This window comes from Anolis sagrei, chromosome 6 (assembly GCF_037176765.1).
Source record: "Anolis sagrei isolate rAnoSag1 chromosome 6, rAnoSag1.mat, whole genome shotgun sequence".
Classification (NCBI taxonomy): domain Eukaryota; kingdom Metazoa; phylum Chordata; class Lepidosauria; order Squamata; family Dactyloidae; genus Anolis; species Anolis sagrei.
In genome coordinates, this window is record NC_090026.1 from 32,546,053 (window position 1) to 32,572,553 (window position 26,501).

At 42.5% G+C, this 26,501-nt stretch overlaps 1 protein-coding gene across 1 annotated transcript in view; it reads left to right on the forward strand.

The window, feature by feature from the left end:
* Positions 1–7,495: 7,495 nt before the first annotated feature.
* Positions 7,496–26,501, forward strand: part of B4GALNT2 (beta-1,4-N-acetyl-galactosaminyltransferase 2 (SID blood group)) — a 29,929-nt gene continuing 10,923 nt past the window's right edge. The window contains exons 1-7 of the mRNA XM_060783298.2: positions 7,496–7,527; positions 7,989–8,162; positions 13,076–13,213; positions 15,292–15,398; positions 22,656–22,693; positions 23,524–23,704; positions 25,301–25,387. Of these exons, the coding sequence (XP_060639281.2) occupies positions 7,496–7,527; positions 7,989–8,162; positions 13,076–13,213; positions 15,292–15,398; positions 22,656–22,693; positions 23,524–23,704; positions 25,301–25,387 (757 nt within the window). The remainder of the gene's footprint in view (positions 7,528–7,988; positions 8,163–13,075; positions 13,214–15,291; positions 15,399–22,655; positions 22,694–23,523; positions 23,705–25,300; positions 25,388–26,501) is intronic.

Here is a 26,501-nt window from a genome sequence, read left to right on the forward strand (position 1 = left end):
TCTCACCCAGCGGCTTCATGTAGATATTAAACAGCATGGGGGACAGTGTGGAACCCTGTGGAACCCCACAAGTCAAAGGTTGTGGTGTAGAACAGGAGTCCCCCAATAACACCTTCTGGGTGCGGCCCTCCAGGAATGACTGGAGCCACTGCAGAGCAGTGCCCCCAAGGCCCATTTCCGCAAGGCGCTCCAGAAGGATACCGTGGTCGACAGTATCGAAGGCCGCTGAGAGGTCCAGGAGCACCAACAGGGACACACTCACCCTGTCTAGCTCCCGGCGCAGATCATCCACTAAGGCGACCAAGACCATCTCGGTACCATGTCCCGGTCTGAAACCAGACTGTGCCGAATCCAGATAATCCGTGTCTCTCAAGAATACCTGGAGTTGTAAGGCCACCACGCTTTCCATGACTTTGCCCAAAAAGGGGAGATTGGAAACAGGCCGAAAGTTGTCCAATTTAGTGGGGTCCAGTGATGGTTTCTTCAACAGCGGCTTTATAATAGCCTGTTTTAGGCTCGCTGGAATCTTGCCTTCCCGAAGGGAGGCATTCACCACCACTGTTACCCACTCGGCCAATCCCCCTCTGGCCTCCCTCAGAAGCCAGGATGGGCAGGGGTCTAGGATGGACGTGGTGGGCCTCATTCCTCCAAGTATCTTGTCCACATCCTCGGGTTGAAAACAATACAATAATTAAAATGGAGAACAATTTTAACAAATATAAACTTATCAGTATTTCAATGGGAAGTGTGGGCCTGATTTGGCTGATGAGATAAGGTGGTGGTGGTGGTGGTGGTGGTTGTTGTGTGCTTTCAAGTCGTTTCAGACTTAGGTTGACCCTGAGTGAGGGCCAGGTAAATGACCTTGGAGGGCCGTATCCGGCCTGCAGACCTTAGTTTGAGGACCCCCAGACCTTAGTTTGAGGACCCCTGCTCTAAGCCTTCCTGGGATTCCTTTTAATACCTCAATATCTATTAAAATATATGCTTAAAATTCCTCTTTGTGTTCAGTCTCTTTTATTTTCATCTTTAATGTGTTTCTCCTTTTCTTTGTTTTTTATTGGGAGTATCTTCTTTGGATTTACCAAGTACATTCACATTACTATCATCTCTCTCTCTGAGTTCATATAGTCTTTGAATAGCTGCCAGTCGGCTGTCCTCTTGGGTTTCTCTGGTACTCTTGATATTTTTTTCTTGTTTCGGTTTAAATGACTCTGCTTTTCTAATGAAAATAGTTTTTTAAATGCCACAAAGGCTTTCTATATGACTATCTATTCAAGATATTGCCTCCTAAAAACTTTATTTGAGTATTCAAGCCTCTTCTTTGTGCCATTTTTAATTGTAAACAATGGTAAATATGCTCACGGTTTTTGTTACAGCTGGCAAATAACTCGGGTGTTTATTCTGCCTCTTTTGCACAAGTACACCTACCAGATGACTGGAAATGATTTTTTGCTTCATGTATGTTAAGTTTTCCATATTTATGTAGAGCAAGAAGGGTGGATAGACCTCAGATTTCTGGGAACTGCTTTTGTTTTTATGTCGGAACGCTGAAATCTCCCGCCCAGAGCCTGGTGCTATAATGCAGCATTGAAACTGAACAGGTCAGAGCCTAAGAATTATTTTTGAGCAGTAGAACCAAATGTAGCTCTCAGTCATTTTGCTTATCAGACTCCACGATAAAAGATAACATAGAACCACTTGATGCTAAAAGTCCTTACCTTTATTTGAATAACTTACGGTGGAAACTGGCATTGCGAAACTATTGTTGCTGCCATTGCAAAACTATTGGGAGAGAGAAAATAGCCCAGTAGATGAAGGTTTGTTTTCTGTATACGTCAGGCATGGGCAAAATTCAGCCCTCCAGGTGTTTTGGATTTCAACTCCCACAATTCCTAACAGCCGATATCTTGTTAGGAATTGTGGGAGTTGAAGTCCAAAACACCTGGAGGGCTGAAGTTTGCCCGTGTCTGGTATAGATATACTTTGGAGAAAGGTACTGTATATACTTTAGTATAAGTCTAGTTTTTCAGCTCTTTTTTAGGGCTGAAAAAGTCCCCTTCGGCTTATACTTGAGAGGGAGTCCTGGCAGGAAGGCGTGGGGCTAAAAAAAGCCCTTCTTTCAGCCCCACGTCTTCTTGCCAGGACCTTCATCTCTCTGTACAGCAATCCAGCTCTCCCCTCTTGAGTGCTTGCCTTCCTCTTCCCTTCTCTCTCACGCCTTCCTTCCTTCCTTCCTTCCTTCCTTCCTTCCTTCCTTCCTTCCTTCATTCTCCCCTTCTCTCACATGCATTCTCCCCACCCCCCCAGTGGCCCTACTGCCCGAAATGGGAGAGAAAGGGGCACACCGTCGCTGTCCTCCTTTGCAAAAGCGGCAGCTCCTTAGAAGTGGCATCTTCCTATTGATTCCAGAGTACAATGTATGGAGTGTTGGCAGAAGAGGAGAAAGAAGGAAGAAATGGGAGAAGGAAGGAAAGAAAAGAGAGGGGGGGGGAGCAAGAAAAAGGCAGAAAGAAGGAAGGGAGGTGGGAGGAAAGTTAGGGGAAAAGGAAAAATGGGAAAGGAATGGAAGTGAAGGAAAGAAAGGAGAACAGAAGGGAGGAAAGAAATCCCCCCTTAACACTCTAGACCAGGTCCAGGTAAACCCAGGCCCGGGAGCTAGATGCACCCCCTTAGGCTTTATTCTCAGGTCCTCCTCTCTCTCACCATCCTATCCTTCCTTCCTTCTCTCTTTCCTTCCCTTCCTTCTTTATCTCCCTCTTTTCCCTCCCTCCTTCCCTTCCTTCCTTCCTTCCTTCCTTCCTTCCTTTATTCCTTCCTCCCTCCCTCCCTCCCTCCCTCCCTTCCCTCTTTCCTCCTTCGTTCCCCCCCTCTCTTTTGCCCTCCTTTCTTCCCTTTTGTCTTTCCTTCCTTCTCTCTTTCACCCCTCTCTCCCTTTCCTTCCATCCTTCATTCCTACCATCCTTCTCTTCCTCCTTCCCTCCCTTCCTTCTCTTTTTTCCTTCCTCCTTTCCTTCTGGGGAATGTTTACCTGGGAGAAGAGAAGGTAGAGAGGGAACATGAGAACCAAATTTCAGGATTTAAAACAGTGTCCCATTGAAGAGGAAGGGGGTTACTTTCTGTCGCTCTAAAGACCAGGGCACAAGGGAGCAATGGCTTCAAATGGCAGGAAAGAGATTCAACTAAAAAGGTTAGGAAGAAGTTCCTGGAGAATGGCATAGGCTGCCTCTGAGTGTGGTGGAGTTTCCTTCTTTGGAGGCTTTTCTGCAGGAGCTGTTTGTCAGGAGTGCTTTGATTGTGCCTTTTTGCATGGCAGGGGGTTGGACTGGTTGGCCCGGTTGGCCCTTGGGGGTCTCTTCCAACTCTAGGATTCTATATCAGGAGTAGGCAATACAGGATCTAATGGATACACTTTTTCTCTCCCGTCCACCATCTCATCCTGACAAAGGCTAACCCTTTTGGGATCAAAATGTTTCCTGTCTTTCCTTCACATTCTGTCTCCGAGAGGAAGAGAAAGGGGAGGAAAGGGCAGGGAGGGGACTAGGGTCAACCCAGCCCACCCACCCTGGTCTAGCCTGCCATGCAGCCCTCAAGTTAGAAAGTTTGCCCATGCCTGCTCTAAACTCAGCTCTCTCCCACTTCTTCAGTCCCCTTTTCCATCCCAATTTTTCCCAGCTTCCAGCTCAATCGCACACAACCCCACCAGTATTCAAATTTGGGCATATCAGTTATTTGTGCCAAATTTGGTCCAGGAAATGAAAATGCATCCTTCACATCATATATTTACATTAGAATTTATAACAGTAGCAAAATGACAATTATGAAGTAGCAATGAAAATAATCTTATGGTTGGGGGTCACCACAACATGATGAACTGTATTAAGGGGTTGCTGCATTAGCAAGGTTGAGACACGCTGCTGTAGATCATGTACTGTGGAGAAAGGTATTTGTGTACACAGGTATGCAATGTAAGGTTGACATGAGCCATTGTTATGCCATTACAGAAATCATCCTGAACATGTATTCTTTATTTTAAATGTATATTAAGCTTTGGAACAAAAATATTTCTTACACACAGTAGTAATAATTAATCAACATGCATAAACAAAACAAAAGAAAAAAGATTTTGTCTAAAATATACCAGTAGGTCTAAAACTGGATTAACTACAGAAACCTAGCTAACTAACACGGCTAATTACAAATAAGCATCTAACTCAGTGTTTCTCAACCTTCCGAATGCCGCGACCCCTTAATACAGTTCCTTATGTTGTGGTGACCCCCAACCATAACATTATTTTCGTTGCTACTTCATAAGTGTCATTTTGCTTCTGTTACGAATCGTAATGTGAACACCTGATATCCAGGATGTATTTTCATTCACTGGACCAAGTTTGACACCAATACCCGATATGTCCAAATTTGAATGCTGGTGGGGTTGGGGGTTGGGGTTCATAATGTCATTTGGGAGTAGTAGTTCAACCTACAATCAAAGAGCGTTCGAATCTCCACCAAGGATGGAATTGAAACAAACTTGACATACATAATTCCCATGGCCAATAGAAAATACTAGAAGAGTTTGATGGGCATTGACCTTGAGTTTTGGAGTTATAGTTCACCCACATCCAGAGAGCACTATGGACTCAACAATGATGGCTCTGGACCAAACTTGACAGGAATACTCAATATGCCCAAATGTGAGCACTGGTGGAATTTGGGGAAAATAGACCATGATATTTGGGAGTTGTGGTTGCTGAGATGTATAGTTCACCTATAATTAAAGAGCATTCTGAACACCACCAACGATAGAATTGGGCCAAACTTTCCATACAGAACCCCCACGACCAACAGAAAATACTGTATTTTCTGATGGTCTTGGTGACCCCTCGGACATCCCCTCACGACCCCCTCAGGGGTCCCGACCCCCAGGTTGAGAAACGCCGATCTAACTTGTTAGTGTTAATAAGATCAAAAGCTGCAAATTATTATGTAGCTGGTTGTCTTATTTCTCAAGAAGTCTATTCCCAGTTTTCAAATTTTTAAAAAATGTAAATCAATGTGTCCCTTTTAGTGCAGGCTGGTTGGGCAACTTGGGCAAGTTCTGTAACCTTGACTACCTGTGCTTCTGTTTTGAATGTTTCAGTCTGTTTCTTTGCATGAGCAAATAATATTCTTGCCAACTATTAGCATATATCAATGGAATCGCCTGTGTTTGTTATCTCATTTCTTAGGCATAACACCCATTAAAAAAAATTCTGGCAGCATTACAAAATCTGCCTTTGAATTTTCTGAATCAACATATCTTAGGCCAAAAGAATGCCCCATCCTTATCTTGCCAAAGTTTGCAAATTTTGTTTTGTGTCTGTTTGTTTGTTTTTGTTCTGTTAGAAATGTAATACAATCATCCGGTTGCCCCTGACACAGGCATGTAGCGGGCGGGGGGGGGGGGGAGGCTTGAAGGGCTTCAGCCCTCCCCTCCGAAATTCTCATTGGGGTCCGCGAAAAGGCCTTACTGGTGCATTATTTAAACTGTTATGTTTATTTATATCATGATCTGATCACCATATTCAATATATCCCATACGCATGGGGGTATTGGGGTAAAGATACAAAAGGTTTGCTAGGGTAGACCCTCTTTCACTCAGACTCAGCCCCTCCCAAAACAAACTCAGCCCCCCCCCCCCCCCGAATCGAAATCCTGGCTATGGGCCTGCCCTGACACGATAAATAAATAAAACCTTGCCATTCACCTTTGAACATTTTTATTTATTTATATGGAGTTCAGTACCATCTATACATAAAATTATACCGGATATATTGATATTATAGTACTATCTGATTTTTATTTTATTTTTCATGTCAGGAGCGACTTGAGAAACCGCAAGTCGCTTCTGGTATGAGAGAATTGGCCGTCTGCAAGGACATTGCCCAAGGGACACCTGGATGTTTTTTACCATCCTGTGGGAGGCTTTTCTCATGCCCCCACATGAGAAGCTGGAGCTGACAGACGGGAGCTCTTCTTGCTCCCTGGATTTGAACCGCCAACCTTTTGGACAGCAGTCCTACCAGCACAAGGGTTTAACCCATCGCACCACTGAAAGCTCCTTAATAATATCTGATGTGGTGGGGTTAAAGTCTAAAACATTTGAAGGACAGATGGGGAAGACTAGGTTTAAAGGCTGCTCTGATTCAAATAGCATTTTGTGCTACTGTAAAGTTTTCTAAGCATATCTGGGTTTTCTGAATTTCTAAACATTGTTAGACTTCGCATTTGGAGGGCAATTCTGAGCTGCTTTATAATAAACGCAAAGATTCCTCATCAGCAGAGAAATGCTTACACACAAACCTATAACCTGAGCATATGAATGTATAAAATGCTGACCTAGGTGAATAGATACTATGAAGGTTTGAAAGGGATTCGCTATTTTATCAAAATGGGTTTTTAGCTCTAATGCAGTGGTTCACAACCTGTGGTCTATGGACCACCAGTAGTCTGCAAGAACTAAAACATAGTCCGAGGCCTCACCATTACTATACCGTTGCAACGAGAACTACTAGTCTCATGAAACCCTCTTATAGTGCCAAGGCTTATTAAATATGATTTTCTGTGGGTGAGCAGATGGTGACTACTGGGTGGCATATGTTCTGTATCAGAAACAAAGAACTGATGTGATCTATCCAATGGAATTTTGTGGATCAGCACCCCAAATAACCAAACTGAATCTAAAGTTGACCAAAAACTGATTTGTAACCCTTTTGGTACTAATATTGGAGAGTGGCCCCTGGTCAAAAACAGGTTGGGAATCACTGCTCCAAGTTCTTTCTGAGTTATGACGACCCTAACGTTTTCTGAGGCTGAGAGAGTGTAACTTGCCAAAGCCTAGCTTCTAGGTTTTGATAACAACGGTGCTATTATAGGGCTTAGAAGGACATGGCACAGTAATCCCGGGGCCTTGTCACATGTGCCGCCAGAATCGCCTTGGATTGCTGTGGAGCCCGGTGATTCCGCTGGCACCTGCCCAGGGAGTGTGGGGACCTATTGTCCTGTGCCCCGCACTGTCCTGGCTTTCCCCCACATCATCAAATGGGGGGAAGCCTCCTTAAGCTCATCTTTCCCTATGGAAAAACAGGGAGCTTTTCATTGACTGCCACCAGCAATTTTTCAGCGATGTCAGGGGTTTTGCAGCAGTTCAGCCATGGAGTTACCCCAAAAGTACTTTCTTGGGGTATGCTGGGAACCATCGGGCTCCATGACTGAAGTAGAAAACTCCCATTGTCGCCACCAAAAACTGGGCAGTGTGAAGAGGTTCCTGAAGAACACGCTACGTATTACTTCAATACTTCAATACAAAATCAGTGTGTTTCCATGTCCAAGAGAGGGATTCAAACCCTGATCTCCAGAGTCATAGTCCAGCCCTAAAACATCTACACCACATTGTCTCAGAACCTCATCACATTGAGGTTCACATAGTACGCAATAGCTGGAGGATTCACCAAGCATCATGACGAATTCGATGGGTAGTGTGGGGAACCCGTAACCCTGTGCCCTTCATTGCCTGCCTCACTCTTTACCAGACTCATGGGGGGAAGCCTCACTACTCCCTTTTACAACACTTTCACCTCAGTTCAGGGACAGGAGACCCACCAAAAGTAGATATATGCTGTCTGATTGAATCCAGCAGGCTCAGTCTCTGAACTGAGGTGAAAGTGTCATCATACGGGCAACTTTGCCCGTATGATGAGGTCATCAGTGCTCAAAAAATCAGCATTTTTCTGTTGATCCATAATAATCTCAGAGTTGGATTCCAAATATGAAGCTTGACCCTGTTCTGACATTCAGTAATCTGGGATAATGTTGTACTGGCACACAATATGGAAACACTCTGGGTCAGTGCAAAAGACTCACATTATTTGTATTGATTTAGATAATCTTTGAGTTGAAGAAACAGTACAGAGTTGGCTTGGAGACTGATTCTTTTTTCTGCTTTCCAACAGATACAAGTGTTTTTATGGACCAGTGATGTGTCTGTCTATTCTGATTTACCTTTTCTTCTACAAGGAGGGAGCCGGGCAAACCATACCAGAATGGGAATTTCCAGAAGCCTCACCTCTCTTTAAGCTTTTGCCAGAAGAGAAATACAAATCCATGTTCCTGTATAATGACATTTGGTATGTTCTGTAACTTTACTCAATAGAGCACTGAAATTGGGAAACTGGAATAAGGTAAAAATAGCCTCATACGCCCAAATTAAGTCTTTTGATTAAAATATTGGTTCAAGCCAGGGCTCCCCAAACTAAGGCCCGGGGGCCAGATACGACCCTCCATGGTAATTTACCTGGCCCTCACTCGGGGCCAACCTAAGTCTGAAACGACTTGAAAGCACACAACAACAAAAATCCGATCTCATCAGCCAAAACAGGCCCACATTTTTCATTGAAATACTAATAAGTTTATATTTGTTAAAATTGTTGTTCACTTTAATTATTGCATTGTTTTTAAGTGGGGTTTTTTTTGCACTACATATAAGATATGTGCACTGTGCATAGGAATTCATTCATATTTTTGTCCAAATTATAATCCAGCCCTCCAACAGTTTGAGGGACTGTGATCTGGCCCTCTGTTTAAAAAGTTTGAGGACCCCTATGCAAGCAAGCCGTACACCTAATAAAACACTATAAACCACGTAGCCTCCATGTCCTAACAGAGGAGGAAGCAGAAGCCAACACTTCAGGGCTGGCTGCTGAAGGGTTAACTGCTCCCTCTCATATGCAATTTCGCTGAGAGCAAGCTTAATTACACGGGTCTACCAGATTAGCTGAGAGGCAGGCTATCCACAAGTGACACCCATGACTTTAGTATAAAATACTCTTGAGTTCACAGTCTTGTGCAGGAGGCAACATCGGGCTGGATGGTGTTACTGTGAACTCGTGTGACTGGAGTTGTGAACCATTGGCTGGAACTAGACTGAAGTACTTTGGATTCTGTCTTACAATTAGTTATACTGTTACCTACTGGCTTGTTTGACCTCAGAACGTGCCACTCACGGGCACTGGGATGGGCAGGGGTCCAGGATGCATGTAGTTGCTCTCGCCTCTCCAAGTATCTAGTCCACATCCTCGAGCTGCACCAATTGAAATGGATCCATCAAAACTGGACAAGCAGGTGCTTGTCTTACATCCTCAGAGACTGCTGTTAATATGGTGTCTAAATCGGAGCAAATCAGAGCGACTTTGTCCACAAAGCATCGAGCGAATGCTTCACAGTGAACTGCTGAGTTGTCAAGTAACCATCTTCTGACTACTTGAAACAGCTCTGCCAGAAGGTTCCTTGTGAACGCAATATTAGCTGTAAAGAAAGTTTTACTTACAGCATCTATTGCCATAGCATATGCCCTTAGATAGAGACACAGCTGTATTTGATCTGACTTGTTGCACTTGGTATGCCACGTGCCCTCTAGACCCCTTTTCATTTGCTTAATCGCTCCCGCTCCTTGTTCAACCAAGGAGATGGTTTAGCTCTGCTATTCAAGAGGGGACACTTCAGAGTGATTGAGTCTACTTCCCTAATCAGCTCCCTATTCCAGATAGAGACCAGAGCATCAACAAGATCACCTACTGAGGTGGCAGGACATTCCCCAAGAGCCATCAGGAATCCATCCAGATCCATAAGCTTCCTGGGGTGGACTATTTTAATTGGTCCTTCATCCCTGCAGAGGTTGGGGTGCACAGTAAGCCTAAACCTGATCAGGTGATGGTTGGTCCATGGCATTGAGCAATGGTCAGCTCCTCCACACCGCCACCCTCCTCCCATCCCTGGCAGAAAACCAAGTCTAGTGTGTGCCCAGCTCTGTGGGTAGGACCAGATACTAGTAGGGACAGCAACATAATTACTATGGTAGCCATGAAGCCTTGAGCCACTCCTGTTAGAGTGGCCTCCACATGGACATTGAAGCCCCCCAACACTATGAGCTGTTGGGACTCCAAAGCCAGGCTTGAGATCACCCCAGCTAGCTCAGGCAAGGAGACTATAGTGCAGCGGGGTGGTCGGTGCACTAGCAGAATCCCTATTCTGTCCCGATCACCAACCCTCAGGATGGCACATTCAAAAGTGGCTGACTGTGGGATGGGGCACCTGGTCAGGGAGATGGAATCCCTATAGACCACTGCAGCCCCGTCTCCCCGCCCTCCAGATCTCAGCTGGTGCTGCACGGAGAAGCCTGGTGGGCAAAACTGGATAAGATTGACTCCTCCAGCCTCATCCAGCCTAGTCTCCATTATGCACGCCAGATTTGCATGTTCATCCAGAATTAAATCCTGGCATTCAACAGCACCACCCTTAATCCAGAAGGACTGCCATCCTGGATACTCAGTTTTACCATGTCAGGAGACCATTTTGGAACTACAAGTACTCTCTCTTGTTCCCTAGATCGAATTGATAGTCTCACTTTCCCTTATCCCCCCCTATGGGGGCCCCCAACCACTGGAACTCCACCCCCCCCCCCCCACACACAACCTCCTCACACTCAACCCATGGCTCAATAATAGTTGTTTGGCTTAATAGCTCATTAAAAATTGGCTCCTTTCCCTCACTCATTTTCTTTCCCTGTCCTTCAACCACTAAACCCCTCTACCACCCCTGCCAGCTCCCTCCAACTCCACAAAGAGCAAACACAAGTGCCAAGTGCAGAGGTCTAGATAGCAGCATGGGAACAAACTTCAAGATCATTAGAGCCAATAAAATGCAGGTAGATATTAATGCAAGACATTCTAAAGTGCAGGCAGATTATGCAATAAATTACAGTCAGTGGGTCAGCTCACCAATTAAAGTGCCAGTCAATTGATCAGGTCTAACAGTGCAAATGCCAAAAGCAATGATAACACAACGGTTCCCAGCCTGCAGCCTCCCCACCCCTAGGTCTTATAGGTAGTGAAGATTACATATTATATGCAATATTATATGTAATATTACATGTAATTATATATCATATGTAATTGTTTTAAACTACCCCCAAAGTTTAAAAAGATCAAGGCCCCCAAACCAGCCACGATGGAAAGTCCTCTGGAGTGAGGACACCAGCGGCAGGCACTGACTGTCGCCAGCAGAAATGGTAAAATGACGCCCCGGAGGAAAAATGTTGGCTAGTCTCCGAAGCAACCAGCAGCAACACCAGTGGTAACAACAATGGTGGTCTTCAGCAACATCCACAACAGTCAGTGGCAGCGTTCCCAGCTGTAACTTCCTGGCCGCAATTGGTGGTGATGGAGTGGCAGAGGCACCAAAATGCTCAGGAGCAGCGATGTCCTGGTCAAGGACAACAAGGAAGGAGGGCATCGGAGCAATCAGGAGGGTGCCGAAGTGGAGAGGGAAAGCAGTAGCCGTGAATGGCAACCACACAACAGTGGAGAGTGGGATGCCTCCAAGCAAGGCCTCCAGCAGCTATCAGCTGTGGCAATGAAGGAAGATCTCTGAAGCAGCCAGCACCGATGATTGGGCGCTGGCAAGCTACGGAAACATCCAACCACAGCAGCTGGAAATGGCCTGGGGTTGCAGTCTTACTCACGAGGAGTTCCAAAACCGGGAGCAGGAGAGCTTGCTGGGGATATTCTGGCTTCTTCTATAGCAGCCACAGCAGCACACTCCTCTAGCCCTCTAGCCTACTGTCTCTGACATGCCTTGACAATCTCTCATCCAAGTACCAACTATAACTGACCTTGTTTAACATCCAATACAGGACAGGATCTGGTACTTTTCAGGAATATTGCCTCTGTTATGGCTATATTTGAATAACAGGGCCAACATTAAATCTATGAAGATAGATTTATATATAACAACAGGTTTTTTTAAAGACCACACTGATTATTTTATTGTTAGACAAGAAGATGACCTTTCTCATAATTCGTTTTGCCGGCCCTGAGTTTCTGAGTCAGGACAGGCATTGATGAAATTTAACTTCCAGTCTGGTTAGCTTTTGCCCATAGTATAGAAACAAGTAGCATCTTGTCCTTTGCCTCAGGAACCAACTGTAGTTATTTTGAATCCTGAATACAACTGGATTGGGAACACCTGAATTTTGTGTGTGTATATTTTGTGAGTGTATATCAAGATGTTCATAAGAAAAGGTTTGAGAGTCAAAAATCTTTTCCCAGGCAAATCTTTAGATAGAGGGGCTGCAGCTAGTACAGTGGATTAAACTGCCTGATATAGAAAATCTTGTTGACCAGAAGGTTGGCAGTTCAAGCCGTGGGTTGGGTTGAACTCCCACTATCAGCCCTAGGTTTTGCTTACCTAGCAGTTCGAAAACAGCAATGTGAGTAGATAAATAGGTACCCCTTTGGCGAGGAGGTAAAAGGCGCCCCTGAAAAAACATGCCAGCAATTTGATCATGAAGGCGCCCATGGACAATAGGGTCCTTGGCCTGAAAAATGGAACAACAGCACCTCCTCATGGCCAGTTCGAGCACAGCCTCCGGATGCTGGAATTGAAAAAGAGGGAAGCCTTGCCTCTGTCTACATATTGTCTGTCTTTGTTGTTAATTGTATAATGGCATTGAATGTTTGCCATAAATGTGTTCTGTAATCTGCTTTGAGTCCTCTTGGGGAAATAGAGTGAAATATAAATAAAGTATGTTATTATTATTATTATTAGTAGTAGTAGTAGTAGTAGTAGTAAAGGTAAAGGTTTTTCCCTGACATTAAGTCTAGTCATGTGCGACTCTGGGGATTGGTGCTCATCTCCATTTCTAAGCTAAAGAGCCGGTGTTGTTAATAGACACCTCCAAGATCATGTGGCCAACATGACTGCATGGAGCGCCGTTACCTTCACCGTTACCTATTGATCTCACATTTGCATGTTTTCGAACTGCTAGGTTGCAAAAACTGGTGCTAACAGCAGGAGCTCACCCCACTCCCCAAATTCGAACTAGCGACTTTTTGGTCTGCAAGTTCAACAGCTCAATGGTTTAACACACTGCGCCATCAGGGGCTCCATTATTATTATTATTATTATTATTATTATTATTATTATTATTATTATATCTTTTATTGATTGTATACAATTTTTGCTTCTCTCACTTTCTCATTAGGCTAGGTCCAAAGAATTACTGTGAATGTATCAAAAAGGACAAACTGCAGGTCTATCAATTGGATAGTTATATTGACAAGGACAAACTTGCTTCGGTCACAAAAAGACGTGAGAAAGAATTCAAGAATGATCAGAGAAGGTACCTTTAAACCACCCGAGTGAACAGAGACATATTTCCTAGAATTGGATCGTATGGGTCATTCAGAAGAAACTGGATTATTTTAAGCAGTTTCCTAACTAGCCATTTAAGGAACATTTGATGGTATCTGCTATACAGCGCAATTACAATAGCCTCATACTATTTTCACTGTCACACTCCATTCAAAAGAATCATGGGGTTTGTCGTTTGGTGAGTTACACACAGTAGAGTCTCGCTTATCCAACCTTCACTCAACGTTCTGTATTATCTAACACAGTCTGCCTCCCGCCTGGATCCACAGCTGTTTCAATACATTGTGATTTTTTTGCTGTTAAATTTAGTAATTACTACATGATGTTTCTGTGTATTGAAGTGCTTTTTCTGTCGATTTGTTGTAAAACATGATGTTGTGATGCTTAAAATGTAAAATCATAATGTAATTTGAAGTTTAATAGGCTTTTCCTTAATCCCTCTTTATTGTCCAACATTTTTACTTATCCAATGTTCTGCCGGCCCATTTATATTGGATAAGCGAGACTCTATTGTAATAGTCTCTGCTGGAAATTTGTGGACTACAATTCCCAAGGTGACCTGAGAGAGTAGAGCAGAGAAGGACTAAAAATTAACTCAGCTGAATTCTGTAGTGTGGAAGGTGCATGGCATACTTGAGCTGTTTATCAAACTGCTACAGCTGTATATTATAGATTCACTCTTTGTTCAAAAGGAAAACATGCCTTCTGAATGCTGACCCTGGCTTCTGTTGACCCTAAACCGAACTAATGTGTTCCTGCTTGATTAATATGAGGATTCTTGATTTTCTTATGCTCCCTACAGATTCTTTTTAGGATTTAATAGATTTGAATTAAGAGATACAAGGGTTGAATGAAAAGTAATGCTTCCACCTTCGTTACTTGGGTTTGGATGGGAATATTTTAATAAATCAAACGCAGAAATAATCCTTAGAATGTGCTCTTTAACTACCACTATTCACTTTTCCACATAATCACCAGACAATTGGATACATTTCTCCCAACAATGAACACGTTTTCTGAAGCAGTCACGGAAGAAGTCAACACTTTATTACCGCAACCAGCGTCTCACAGTTCTTTCATCCTGGGTACCCATTGTGCACAGATCTTCCAATAGCCAAGCAAAGCAATAACATGACCCACACGTTCTTGTGAAATGCCAATTATGCATTAAATTTCTCTCTGAGTGATACAACAATCATACTGAATCAATCTGTCAACCTTGTGAAACTCAGTGGTTGCTGTCACAGGACGTCCAACTCTTTTTTGTTCCCACCTCAACATCTTTAAACTTACCCAACAACGCACAGTACTCACATCAATACAATCACCATAAACAGCTTGCAATCTTTGATGAACCTCCTTTGGGTGACACCTTCTGCTGTCAAGAATTCAATGACTGCACATTGCTTAAGTTGCATTGACCAACCGTCTGTGCAGGGTTCCATACTTTGCACTTTAACAACACAACCATTACATTCTAAGGCTTCCTGCCAAAATGGAGCTGTAGAGGAGAGTCTACTGAACAAGCCAGTACCTGCTGCATACCAGTACTGCCATCTGTTAAGGAGTTACAAAGGTGGAGGCATTACTTTTCATTCAACCCTTGTAATTTGCATTGGTGCAACCTAGCCTACAAAGGAATTACTGGATGCTTGCACTTGTAGCAATATTGTTTCTTTCTTTTCCTCTTCTCTTTCCAAACATTATTCTTGAAGAGAATTCTGTGGAGCAAAAAAAGTTGGCTCACGCTTTGCATGACTTCGTTGAAACTTGTGATTGATTTGCCGTTACATTGTTCACTGATGAAAGAAATTGAAGTTTAATTACCCATTGTGTGTGATTTAGGATTCCTTGAAAAGGGTATAGTTCCAAAGGTATTTATTTAGTAGGGTGTGTGTGTATATATACGTGTTTGCAGTCACACATACCACCCTTTTCTCCACCTCTGACTTTATCTCATTTCGTCATCTTTTGATTTGGCTTTTGAAAGGTTTTTCATATTTATCTCCCTGCTATCATGTTTTTCTTGTTGTTGCTTTGGCTTAGATATTCTTATCAGAAAAAAGATGTCCTTGTTGCTCAGCCAAACGTCCCCTTAAGCTACCCCATTCAAGGAGCTGAAGTGATGCCTTTGCACACCATTGTCATCCCAGGTATGTCACCAATAATCAAATAGCTATCAGACAAATTACACAACGAGGGGAACCTGCTAACCAATGGCATTATCTGACCCTGTGAGACAGACGTTTTCACTTGATTGCTAGAGTTGACCAAGTTAAATTGTGTCTTCTTCCATTTCCACGTATAGAAGCCAAACAGACTAGTTGAGTATATGGTTTTAAACAGTGAATTTTAACACTGAGATAACGGATTTTAATGTTTATGTATGTGTATAGTTTATTTATGTCCCAGCATTGAATGTTTGCCGTTTATATGTTGTGCTCCACCTTGAGTCACCTTCGCGGTGAGAAGGGCGGAATATAAATGTTTTAAATAAATAATAAATAGGTTAAAACACTGAGCTGCTGAACTTGGTCACAGGTTCAAACCCGGGAAGCGGCGTGAGCTCCCTCTGTTAGTGCAGGTTCCGCCAACCTAGCAGTTTGAAAACATACAAATGTGAGTAAATCAATAGGTACCACTCCGGCAGGAAGGTAATGACGCTCCATGCAGCCATGCTGGCCACATGACCTTGGAGGTGTCTAGGGAGAACGTTGGCTCTTTGGCTTAGAAATGGAGATGAGCACCACGCCCCAGAGTTGGACACAACTTGTCTTAATGTCAGGGGAAAACCTTTACCTTTACCTAATAAAATAACACAACTCTATCATTAGGAGAATATTTCCATTTCCACCTGATGCAGTGAGAAAGTCACATGGCATATCACCTTCTTATGTTTCCTCTATAAATTCAGTGTGCGTTATGACAACTAACTAGCAGATTGACTCTAAAAAATTATTTCACCACCTGTTGTTCATCAATGAAAATATAGGCAGACAGTTGTTAGGGGCTTCTATTCTTCCTATACTAATTATCCTTACCTTCTCTAAATGTATGATATGAAATCTCAGGGGTTGACAATCCGATAAACTGCATTGTAGTAAATTAGCATCCTTCCCAACAAAAACTCTGAATAATTAAAAGCAATTCTGTAACTTAAACTTTTGCACTTTTGGACGATGGTATGTTTGGTTCTATCAAAGTCAGAATTTTCCATACCATCATAGTTCCCATATCTATGTATGGTTGTAAACACTGAGCAAAGAAAGAGGAAAGGAAGACACTAGGCCTGGGTAACAACGGAAAAATTTGTTTCTAAAATCGATTTGTATTTGGGGGTTTTTTTTGTTTCGATATTTAAAATAATTACAAAATTTTCCCTTAAAAAAGTTCGGTATTTACGAAATTTTGTTAATATTAACGAATCAATTCGTTAAAATGGCGGACACAGTTGCGCGACGTGAAAATAATAGTTTTAAATAATAGTTTTAACCTCGGAGAAGGAAAGAGGGGGGAAAGAGAGAGAGAGGAGGGGTGAAACAAACCACTTTCTGCCTTCGTGAATGTAAGGGACAGTGAAAGCAGTACTGAAAGATGGCCATCCATTCTTAATAATAATAATACTAATAATAATAAATATAATTAATATAATAGTTTTAACCTGGAGAAGGAAAGGGGGGGAAGGAGAGAGAGAGGAGGGTGGGTGAGATCTCTATTCTGGTTTGACAATGCTTCTTCTCAATAATAATAATAATAATAACAAACCACTTTCTGCCTTCGTGAATGTAAGGGACAGTCAAAGCACTACTGAAAGATGGCCATCCATTCTTAATAATAATAATAATAATAAATATAATTAATATAATAGTTTTAACCTGGAGAAGGAAAGAGGTTAGGCAGGCAACAGGCAGGTCTCTGAGTGCTGCACTGCTGTGTCTCTTTGCCCAATGCACACGCAGGCCAGAGTGAGGAACGAGGTGAGGTGACGACAGGAGGAGAGGAGAATTTGATCCACTTAAGCAGAGGCCAGGGACCCGGAAGTGGGGTAAATGCCGACCGCTTGCAACCAGGGAGAGGGGAGGGAAACAACTATCAAACTTGCACCAGACACATACGGAAATAATAACGAAACAATAACAAAACAATTACGAAATAGCTTTAAAAATTCGTTTCGTTTTTTAGTTGCTCCTGGATGGTTTGTTATCGCTTTGTTTACCCAAAAAATAACGAATTATTAACGAATTACGAAATTAACGAACGAAACCGCCCAGCCCTAGAAGACACACAATTCATTTGAAATTTGCTGTTGGAGGTGAGATTTAGTTTTTCCTCGGCAAAGTAAAGAAAGCGGAAAGAGTACAAGCTGTTCAAACAGAACATGAAATATTATATTCAGGTGGCTTGAATCATAAATCTACATGAATTTCACTCTTGATTATTGATTTACTTTTAAACTCATAGAAAAATGGTCACTCTTCTTTTTCTTTTTTTATAATATTTTTTATTAATTTATCATAGTTCAATACATTTGTTATACATTGTTTATTTTACAGCAGATACATATTATTCTATACACTCTAGAATACTTCAACTTTTGGCATCTAGTGTTATTTTTCTGCTTATACATATTATCTATCCGTCATCACTGTGCTCCCTCACTCCCCCCCAAGCCACAGCTTTTACATATCTGTACAAAATTTCAGTTCTTCTTGTGGAGGTAACTTTCCTTCTTTCTTTTTAAATCCTTTTTCAATAAATTTTCTCCATACATCATCAAAATCACTTTGTTTCCATATACCTCTTTTAACTTTTAATATACATGCCAGCTTATCATTTATTGCCAATTTCCATACTTCCTTGTACCACTTCTCTATTTGTATATTTCTCTTTTCCAATTCCTTGCTATAAGCAGTTTTGCTGTTGTTAATAAGTTTGTTATCACGTCTTTATCCTCTTTTTTCAATTGTTTATTATTATATAATGATAATAAAGCTATACTAGGACTTCTTTTTTATTTTAATGTTCGTTATATCCTCTATTTCTCTAAATACTTTCCCCCAAAAAATTATTTACATATTTACATTGCCACCACATATGTATATATCTTCCTGATTCTTAGCATCCTCTCCAGCAAGTTTTTATTTATATTTGGTATTCTTACTGGTGTTAGGTACCATTTCCATATTAACTTATAGTAATTTTCTTTAACCTGTATTGATAATTTTTTAGACGTCTCCATAATTGTTGCCACTCGGTTTCATTTATTTTTATCCCTAAATCTTCTTCCCAGACCTCCTTGAGGATATTGTTTTTCGTTTTTCCTTCCTTTATTTCAATTATTAACTTATATCCTTTCTAGTTATTCCTTTCAAATTTTCATGCTCCTCTATAGTTGTTTGGAATCCTTGCTTCTTTCATTAAGCACCTGGATTCAGAGTCTGTTTCCAACACCAAGCCTTATTTTTTGATCTATACAGAAATAATAGCGTGGAATACATTTCTCTCATAATGGGAAGGTTTTCAGAGACAGAGGACATCATTCTGAGTCTGACCCAAGTGCTAGAAAATCTCTACTTTTTAGAATTGAGTTGGCTTGCAGGTTCTGACTCCACAATGTCTCTTTTCCTAGATACGCAACCATAATTTCATTAATTTTGTGTTTATCCTGCCTTTCCTCTAGGACAGTGGTTCTCAACCTGGGGTCCCCAGATGTTTTTGGCCTTCAACTCCCAGAAATCCTAACAGCTGGTAAACTGGCTGGGATTTCTGGGACTTGTAGGCCAAAAACATCTGGGGACCCCAGGTTGAGAACCACTGCTCTAGGAAGCTTGGAGTAATGCACACTGTTATACCCCTTTTTGTTCACTATCTTTTATGTACTGGTAGTTAGATTGAGGCAATTATAAAGAAACTGAGTGGGCCATCAAATGAGCTGAAGACCAACAGGTTGCAGGTTCGAATCTGGGGAGAGCGTGGATGAGCTCCCTCTATCAGCTCCAGCTCCCCATGTGGGGACATGAGAGAAGCCCCCCACAAGGATGGTAAAAACATCAAAACATCCGGGTGTCCCTTGGCCAATGTCCTTGCAGGCGGCCAATTCTCTCACACCAGAAGCAACTTGCAGTTTCTCAAGTCGCTCCTGACACGACAAAAAAAAAAACAAAACAAAAAAAGCTTAATAGCACAGCATAGATGGGAAAGTAAAGCTTTCCCTTCTAAATCCTACATCTATTCCAATTCAGAACCTTCTTGGTACCCATTATGCAAGTTGAAACAAACCCATCTTTGATGGGAAATTGTTGTGGTTTGTTAATAGGCAATTATGTCAAAATTCATTTATCTCTGTAGGGAAATCAGGTCAAATGCAATGGATACATTATTTTATTTTGCTTTAGTTATATGCTCCCTGTTCAACCTGGCAGTCAAAGTGGCTTACCAGATATGTTTCTGTACAATAAATGTAACTTTTTTCTGCTTCTGCCCACATGCCATTCTAGCCACTAGGCCTGTGCGGTTTCGTTCGTTAATTCGTTATTTCGTTATTAATTCGTTATTTTTACCACATCCGACGCGATTTCAAAACACATTTTTAAACCCGGAAGGGTTTAAAAATATCGAAACAGCAGCCCCATATATTTTACGAGCTTCAGCTCGTGTCGTTAATGGGATGGAGGCTGCTGAGTGCTGCTGGTGCCTGGGAGCCAATCTGGCGCTCCCAAGCACCCCAGCAGTAAATGGGGCGGGCGGGGCGAAGGGGCGGCGCGAGCGCGCCCGGCCCGCGCGCGCTCACCCTTACAACCGGCCTCCGCACGCCATCCAATCGGCTCCGGCTCCTGCGCCCTCCTCCTCCTCCTCCTCCTCCTCCTCCCAGCTGTGTTGCAGCCAGGAAGTGCCAGGAGGAGGAGGAGGAGGAGGGCGCAGGAGCCGGAGCCGATTGGATGGCGCGCGGAGGCCGGTTGTAAGGGTGAGCGCGCGCGCGCGCCATCCAATCGGCTCCGGCTCCTGCGCCCTCCTCCTCCTCCTCCTCCTGGCACTTCCTGGCTGCAACACAGCTGGGAGGAGGAGGAGGAGGAGGAGGAGAGCGCAGGAGACGGAGCCGATTGGATGGCGCGCGCGTGCTCACCCTTACAACCGGCCTCCGCGCGCCATCCAATCGGCTCCGGCTCCTGCGCCCTCCTCCTCCTCCTCCTCCTCCCAGCTGTGTTGCAGCCAGGAAGTGCCAGGAGGAGGAGGAGGAGGAGGGCGCAGGAGCCGGAGCCGGAGCGCAGGAGCCGGGGAGGGGATTCCTGCAGCGCCGGCTCGGCCTCCGTGGCCCGCCTGAGATGAGACCAATACCATCTGATTGCCACAAATTGAAGGCTGCATCCATCCAGGCTCTTTTGCTGTGAGTTTTCAGGGCTGTATGAGTGTATGACCATGTTCCAGAAGCATTCTCTCCTGACATTTTGCCCACATCTATGGCAGGCATCCTCAGAGGTCTGTTGGAAACTAGGCAAATGGAGTTTATCTATGGAATGTCCAGGGTGGGAGAAATGAAAGCCATTCAATGCTAATCAAGGTGACCATTACTGCAACATTCACACTTACAAAATGTTTTGTAAATATTTACGAAATTTCGTAAATAACAAAACATTTTTTTGGAAAGTTTTGTAAATATTTTAAATATCGAAACAAAAAAACACCCCAATTACAAATCGATTTTAGAAACAAATTTTTTCTTGATCAAACAGGCCTACTAGCCACCTCTCCTCTTCTCAGTTGATTAAACCAAATGGAAAAGGAAGAAAGGGAAGAGGAAAAATGAAGCACAGAGTAGAACAGTGATTCTTAAGCTGTGAGGGGATCGTGAAGGTGTTTCAGAGGGGTCGCCAAAGACCACCAGAAACATATATTTCTAATGGTCTTAGGAACTCCTTTGGCTGAGAAGGCTAAAGATCTCTCTCCTTTTTTGGAAACAGACACAAATCCTCTAACCAAAAGCCCCCCTCTGTTGTGATTGGCTGGCCTCCAAGTGGAAAAGGGAGAGCGGGTGTGCTTGCTGCATGGCAACGTGATATACATGTGTGGGGCAAGGGAAAGCATGCAAGACGGGAGGGAAGTGAACACCAGCAAGTCCCTTCAAGGCATCGGGGTTCTGTGTGGGAAGTTTGGCCCAATTCTATCATTGGTGGGGTCCAAAATTCTCTTTCATTGTAAGTGAACCATAAATTCCTGCAACTATAACTCCCAAATGTCAAGGTCTATTTCCCCCAAACTCCACCAGTGTTCACATTTGGGCATATTGAATATTCATGCTAAATTTGATCCAGATCTATCATTCTTTGAGTCCACAGTGCTCTCTAGATGTAGGTGAACTTATATACTTTACTAGTTATTCCTTTCAAATTTTCATGCTCCTCTATAGTTGTTTGGAATCCTTGCTTCTTTCATTAAGCACCTGGATTCAGAATCTGTTTCCAACAGCAAGCTTTATTTTTGGATCTATATTGAAATAATAGCATGAAATACTACCAAAACACAAGCTCAGTGCTTACCAAATCCTTCCAGTATTTTTTGTTATTCATGAGAGTTCTGTGTGCCAAGTTTGGTTCACTTCCATCGCTGGTGGAGTTCAGAATGCTCTTTGATTGTAGGTGAACTATAAATCCCAGCAAATCCAACTTCCAAATGACAAAATCAATCCCCCTCCAACTCCCCCCCCCCCAAGTATTCAAATTTGGGTGTATTGGGTATTTGTGCCAAATTTGTTCCAATGAATGAAAATACATATCAGATATTTACATTACGATTCATAACAGTAGCAAAATTACAGTTAAGAAGTCGTAACAAAAATAATTTTATGGTTAAGAGTCACCACAACAAGAGGAACTGTATTCAGGGGTCACAGCATTAGGAAGGTTGAGAAACACTGGAATAGAGAGTTTTAGGTATGGAGGAGTGAGAATATTTTCCTTAAGGTTTCAGCTTAGGAAAACTGTTGAAAAATACTGTTTGCAATTATCAGCAAATCCAACCAGCAAATATATGTTGATTGCTGAATATTCCTTGTAGCAACATGCCTAGATAGGGACCATTGCCTCTCTATCCTTTTCAGCATTGGATGGAATAAAAGTGGATGGGGATTACCCCAACTTGTTCCAGGATAAAGAAAAAAAAATCCCAGCAGCCTAATGATTGATGAGCACAAAAGGGCTGATTTCTCCCCCGACTTCTAAGATATGCCGCAGGATGATGGGGATGCAAACCAGGAAGCAGGCACCAATATCACAGCCCTTGGCAACATTTGCCCTGTCCATATTCTTCCTCTGCAATACAGTATGAACATTTGAAAATAGAACATGAGATTGCGCCTTGCTGTTTATTTCTTATTTTCCAGCCTTAAAAGTTTCTCTTTGCTTTTCTTCTTCAAGGGCTTAGTTTCCATGGAGAAAATACCGAGAAACAGAAGGTAATGTATATTATAAATTTTTCAAGTAGGATTTCTAGATATTGTACGGCAGAGGAAAGAGGTGATGTCGTTGAGTTAGTTTCTCTTGAGAAGTCTAGAAGAAAATAACTATCTAAAGTTTTAGTTATTGCATATAATTTAAATATTTATATGTCTCACTTCCAACTAGAATCAGACTTAACAGATAGACTTCATCAGACTTAACAGCAGATGTCCCTCAGAATGAAGTTGGATTGTGGTGCAGTGTATTTCTAAGAGCATTACATACATTGAACATGATAGGCAATGTTAAGAAACAAGTGCTACTGCTCTGTCCTTAAGATTAAAAATTGATGCTGCAAAATACCTAAAGAGGATATGAACCACTTTACAAAATTCATCTCCTGGCTACTGGCCCATTGCTCAGTCCTTATCTGTTTGTCTTGTGATTAGTCTAAACCAGGCATGGGCAAACTTCAGCCCTCCAGGTGTTTTGGACTTGTGGAAGTTGAAGTCCAAAATACCTGGAGGGCCAAAATTTGCCCATATATGGTCTAAACCGATAGCCAAAGAAAGGGTGGTAAATGTTACCTCAAATGGGTAGGAAACGTTTAAGGAATTTATTGGAATATTTGGTAAATAAAAGGAGAAGGCTTTATAATGTATATGTGAATGGAAGAGACAGGTGGGAAAGCAAACCATTGATTGGTGGAAAGTGAAAACTGCAGTAACTTTTCGAAGCTCTAGAGGGCCACAGATTGTTCAGACCTACTCTAAACTAATCTGGTTTAAGTAGAGAAGCAACATTTATTTGCTACTAAGATTTGTTGTGTTTTTGACATTCATTGTAGGTGACCCTAGAGGCATCCTTTGGCACTTTAGACACACTTGCCGATGTTCCCCAAGACATAATGAATGGGCGAGGGAAGAAAAAAATGATCATCTCTACTGCTCATGTAGACCTGTTAAACCACATCTTGAAGCATGTCACATACACTAGTACAGAGTACTTACTGGATGTAGTGGACTTTGGTGAGTTGATTTTGTTATTGCTGGGCAAACTCTTCCTCAGCTCCCCTTTCCACTTGACCCACGTTTAGATATTAGTGATGTAAGAGAGACGTACAACAGATTGCAATTTGAACAAATTTCTACAGTCTTTGTGGGAGGACTTTTTTGTGGTGCAAACACAGCATCACATTTCCCATCTGCTTGCTCGGAGATCCCTTTCTAAAGAATCCCTACATTTGCACAATTCAGTATTATTATTCTTGTGCTGAGAGATTTGCATTACTACGGGAAGATGTCATTCACTTTTCCTTGTGGCATTTGTGGTCACAACAACTGGCAATTAGGTTACTGCAGAAGGTTAAGCACAATTTAGGAGAGTTACAAGAGGGATTCTCTAGGATTCTGAGAGATGTATCTCTTTCTATGAACCGGTGTGGGCTTTGAGATTGGAGGTGGGATACAAATAAAGATTATTATTATTATTATTATTATTATTATTATTATGTAATTCAAAGGACTGATATTGCTGATTTCACAAATTAAGGAGAAACTTGCTACCATGTTGCTTTCAATTCTGGAAAGAGACAAAACATGGTATGTTCTTGGACGGGAAGGTAACTGCTCAACTTCTTGGAGTTTGGTTTAATTCTTAGTAAAATATTTGTACTTTTAAACATGATTGCCTTGTGTTTCTCATTTTAAAACCTTTATGGAATCTGGACTGTATGGCCGTGTTCTAGCAGCATTTTCTCCTGACATTTCGCCTATATCTGTGGATGGCATCTTCAGAGGATCTGAATGGAGATTCCATCTGAACATTAGGAAGAACTTCCTGACTGTGAGAGCCGTTCAGCAGTGGAACTCTCTGCCCCGGAGTGTGGTGGAGGCTCCTTCTTTGGAAGCTTTTAAGCAGAGGCTGGATGGCCATCTGTCAGGGGTGATTTGAATGCAATATTCCTGCTTCTTGGCAGGGGGTTGGACTGGATGGCCCATGAGGTCTCTTCCAACTCTTTGATTCTATGATTCTATGAATGCCAGCCACAGATGCAGGTGAAACATTAGGAGAAAATATTCTTACAACATGACCATACAGCCTGGAAACCACACAACACTCCAGTAATTCTGGCCGTGAAAGCCTTTGACAATACATTTGTGATTTTTTAAATATATTTTTGAAAACAAAATCACCTGTGATTGCAGAGAATTGTAGGCAGGTATTGGATCTGTAACATATGTGATGTCTTAATCAGGATTGGGAAGGCTTCATTATCTGTCGGTTCTGCTTGTATTTACTGAACCCACAAAGTCCTTTGACTACAGAAACAGATGCAAAAAACCTTGACCATAAGAACAAGATGCTCCTGAACACATTCAGAGCCCAGGAATTTATTTTCAGTACCAGAACTGAACTGAGCCCAAAACGCATTAAAGTCTGCTAACTGAAGAATTCTGGATTTTGGAAGACAGAACCATGATGCATCTCTGTATCTTACAACATCACAACAGCTCCCAACTGCTGCTACCTCACTCAGTCTAATGCTAAGACCAATGCTGATGTTGGCCACCAAATGAGTACTATACTAACTAAGCTTATACCTTTTTACCATTGTTTTCCAGTGAACTTTACAACAGGGGATCACCATGTGCGGTTTCCTGTGACTATCCGGCAGCCATACATGCCGAAGCTGTTTGATCCAGGGCCAGGTGAGGTTTGGCACACGCTCAGGCAGCAGCACTGTGACAACCCATTTTATTTTCCTAAAAGTTATTAAATTAGTTGAAACAAAGAGAGCCATTGTTGTGAAACTGTTAAGAGTACTGGAGTGAGAGCAGACTTCACTGAGTCATGTAACTCATGGGTCCTCATGCCCCAGTGACTCTCTCTTTGGCTAGCCTATTTCATTGGAGGAATATAACTAGTAAATGAATAAGGCAATAAAATACGAGAATGTCATTCTCAAAGAAAGATGTTGTTTCAGACATTCTATATATGTTTGAGTACAATAATTACTTTGGTTTTGTGGCAAGTTACATCACATCTTGGAGTCCCCAGTGGTGCAGCGGGTTATACCACTGAGCCGCTGAACTTGCTGACTGAAAGGTCGGCAGTTCGAATCTGGGGATGAGGTGAGCTCCCACTGCTAGCCCCAGCTTCTCCTAACAGTTCCAAAACATGAAAAATGTGAGTAGATCAATAGGTACCACTTCGGCGGGAAGGTAACAGCACTCCATGCAGTCATGCTTGCCATATGATCTTGGAGGTGTCTATGGACAATGCCAGCTCTTCGGCTTAGAAATGGAGATGAGCATCATCCCCCAGAGTCGGACACGACTGGACTTAATGTCAACCTTTACATCACATCTAAGCAAATGTAGAAATGACAGCAGTCTTGATACAGGACATTTATAGTAGCTACTCAAAATGTTCTCCCTTTCACCCATCATTTATAGCTCTTTGAATTCTGCATCACTGCTGGTCACAGCAGACCTCTAGCTAGAACGCTCAAGGGCCAGGGCTTCCCAGTTCTCGATGTCTATGTCACAATTTTAATGTTGGCTTTAAGCCCATCTTCAAATCTCTTTTCCTGCCCACCAACATGACATTTCCCGTTCCTGAGTTGGGAGTATAGTAACTGCTTTGGGAGACGATGATTGGGCATTCAGACAGTGTGGCCAGTCCAGCAGAGTTAATAATGTAGGAGCATTGCTTCAGTGCTGGTGGTCATTGCTTCTTCCAGCGCACTGACATTTGTCCACCTGCAGTAAAGTTATATACAACAAAATTCATTTGACTGCTTCCAGATACTACTCCAGATTA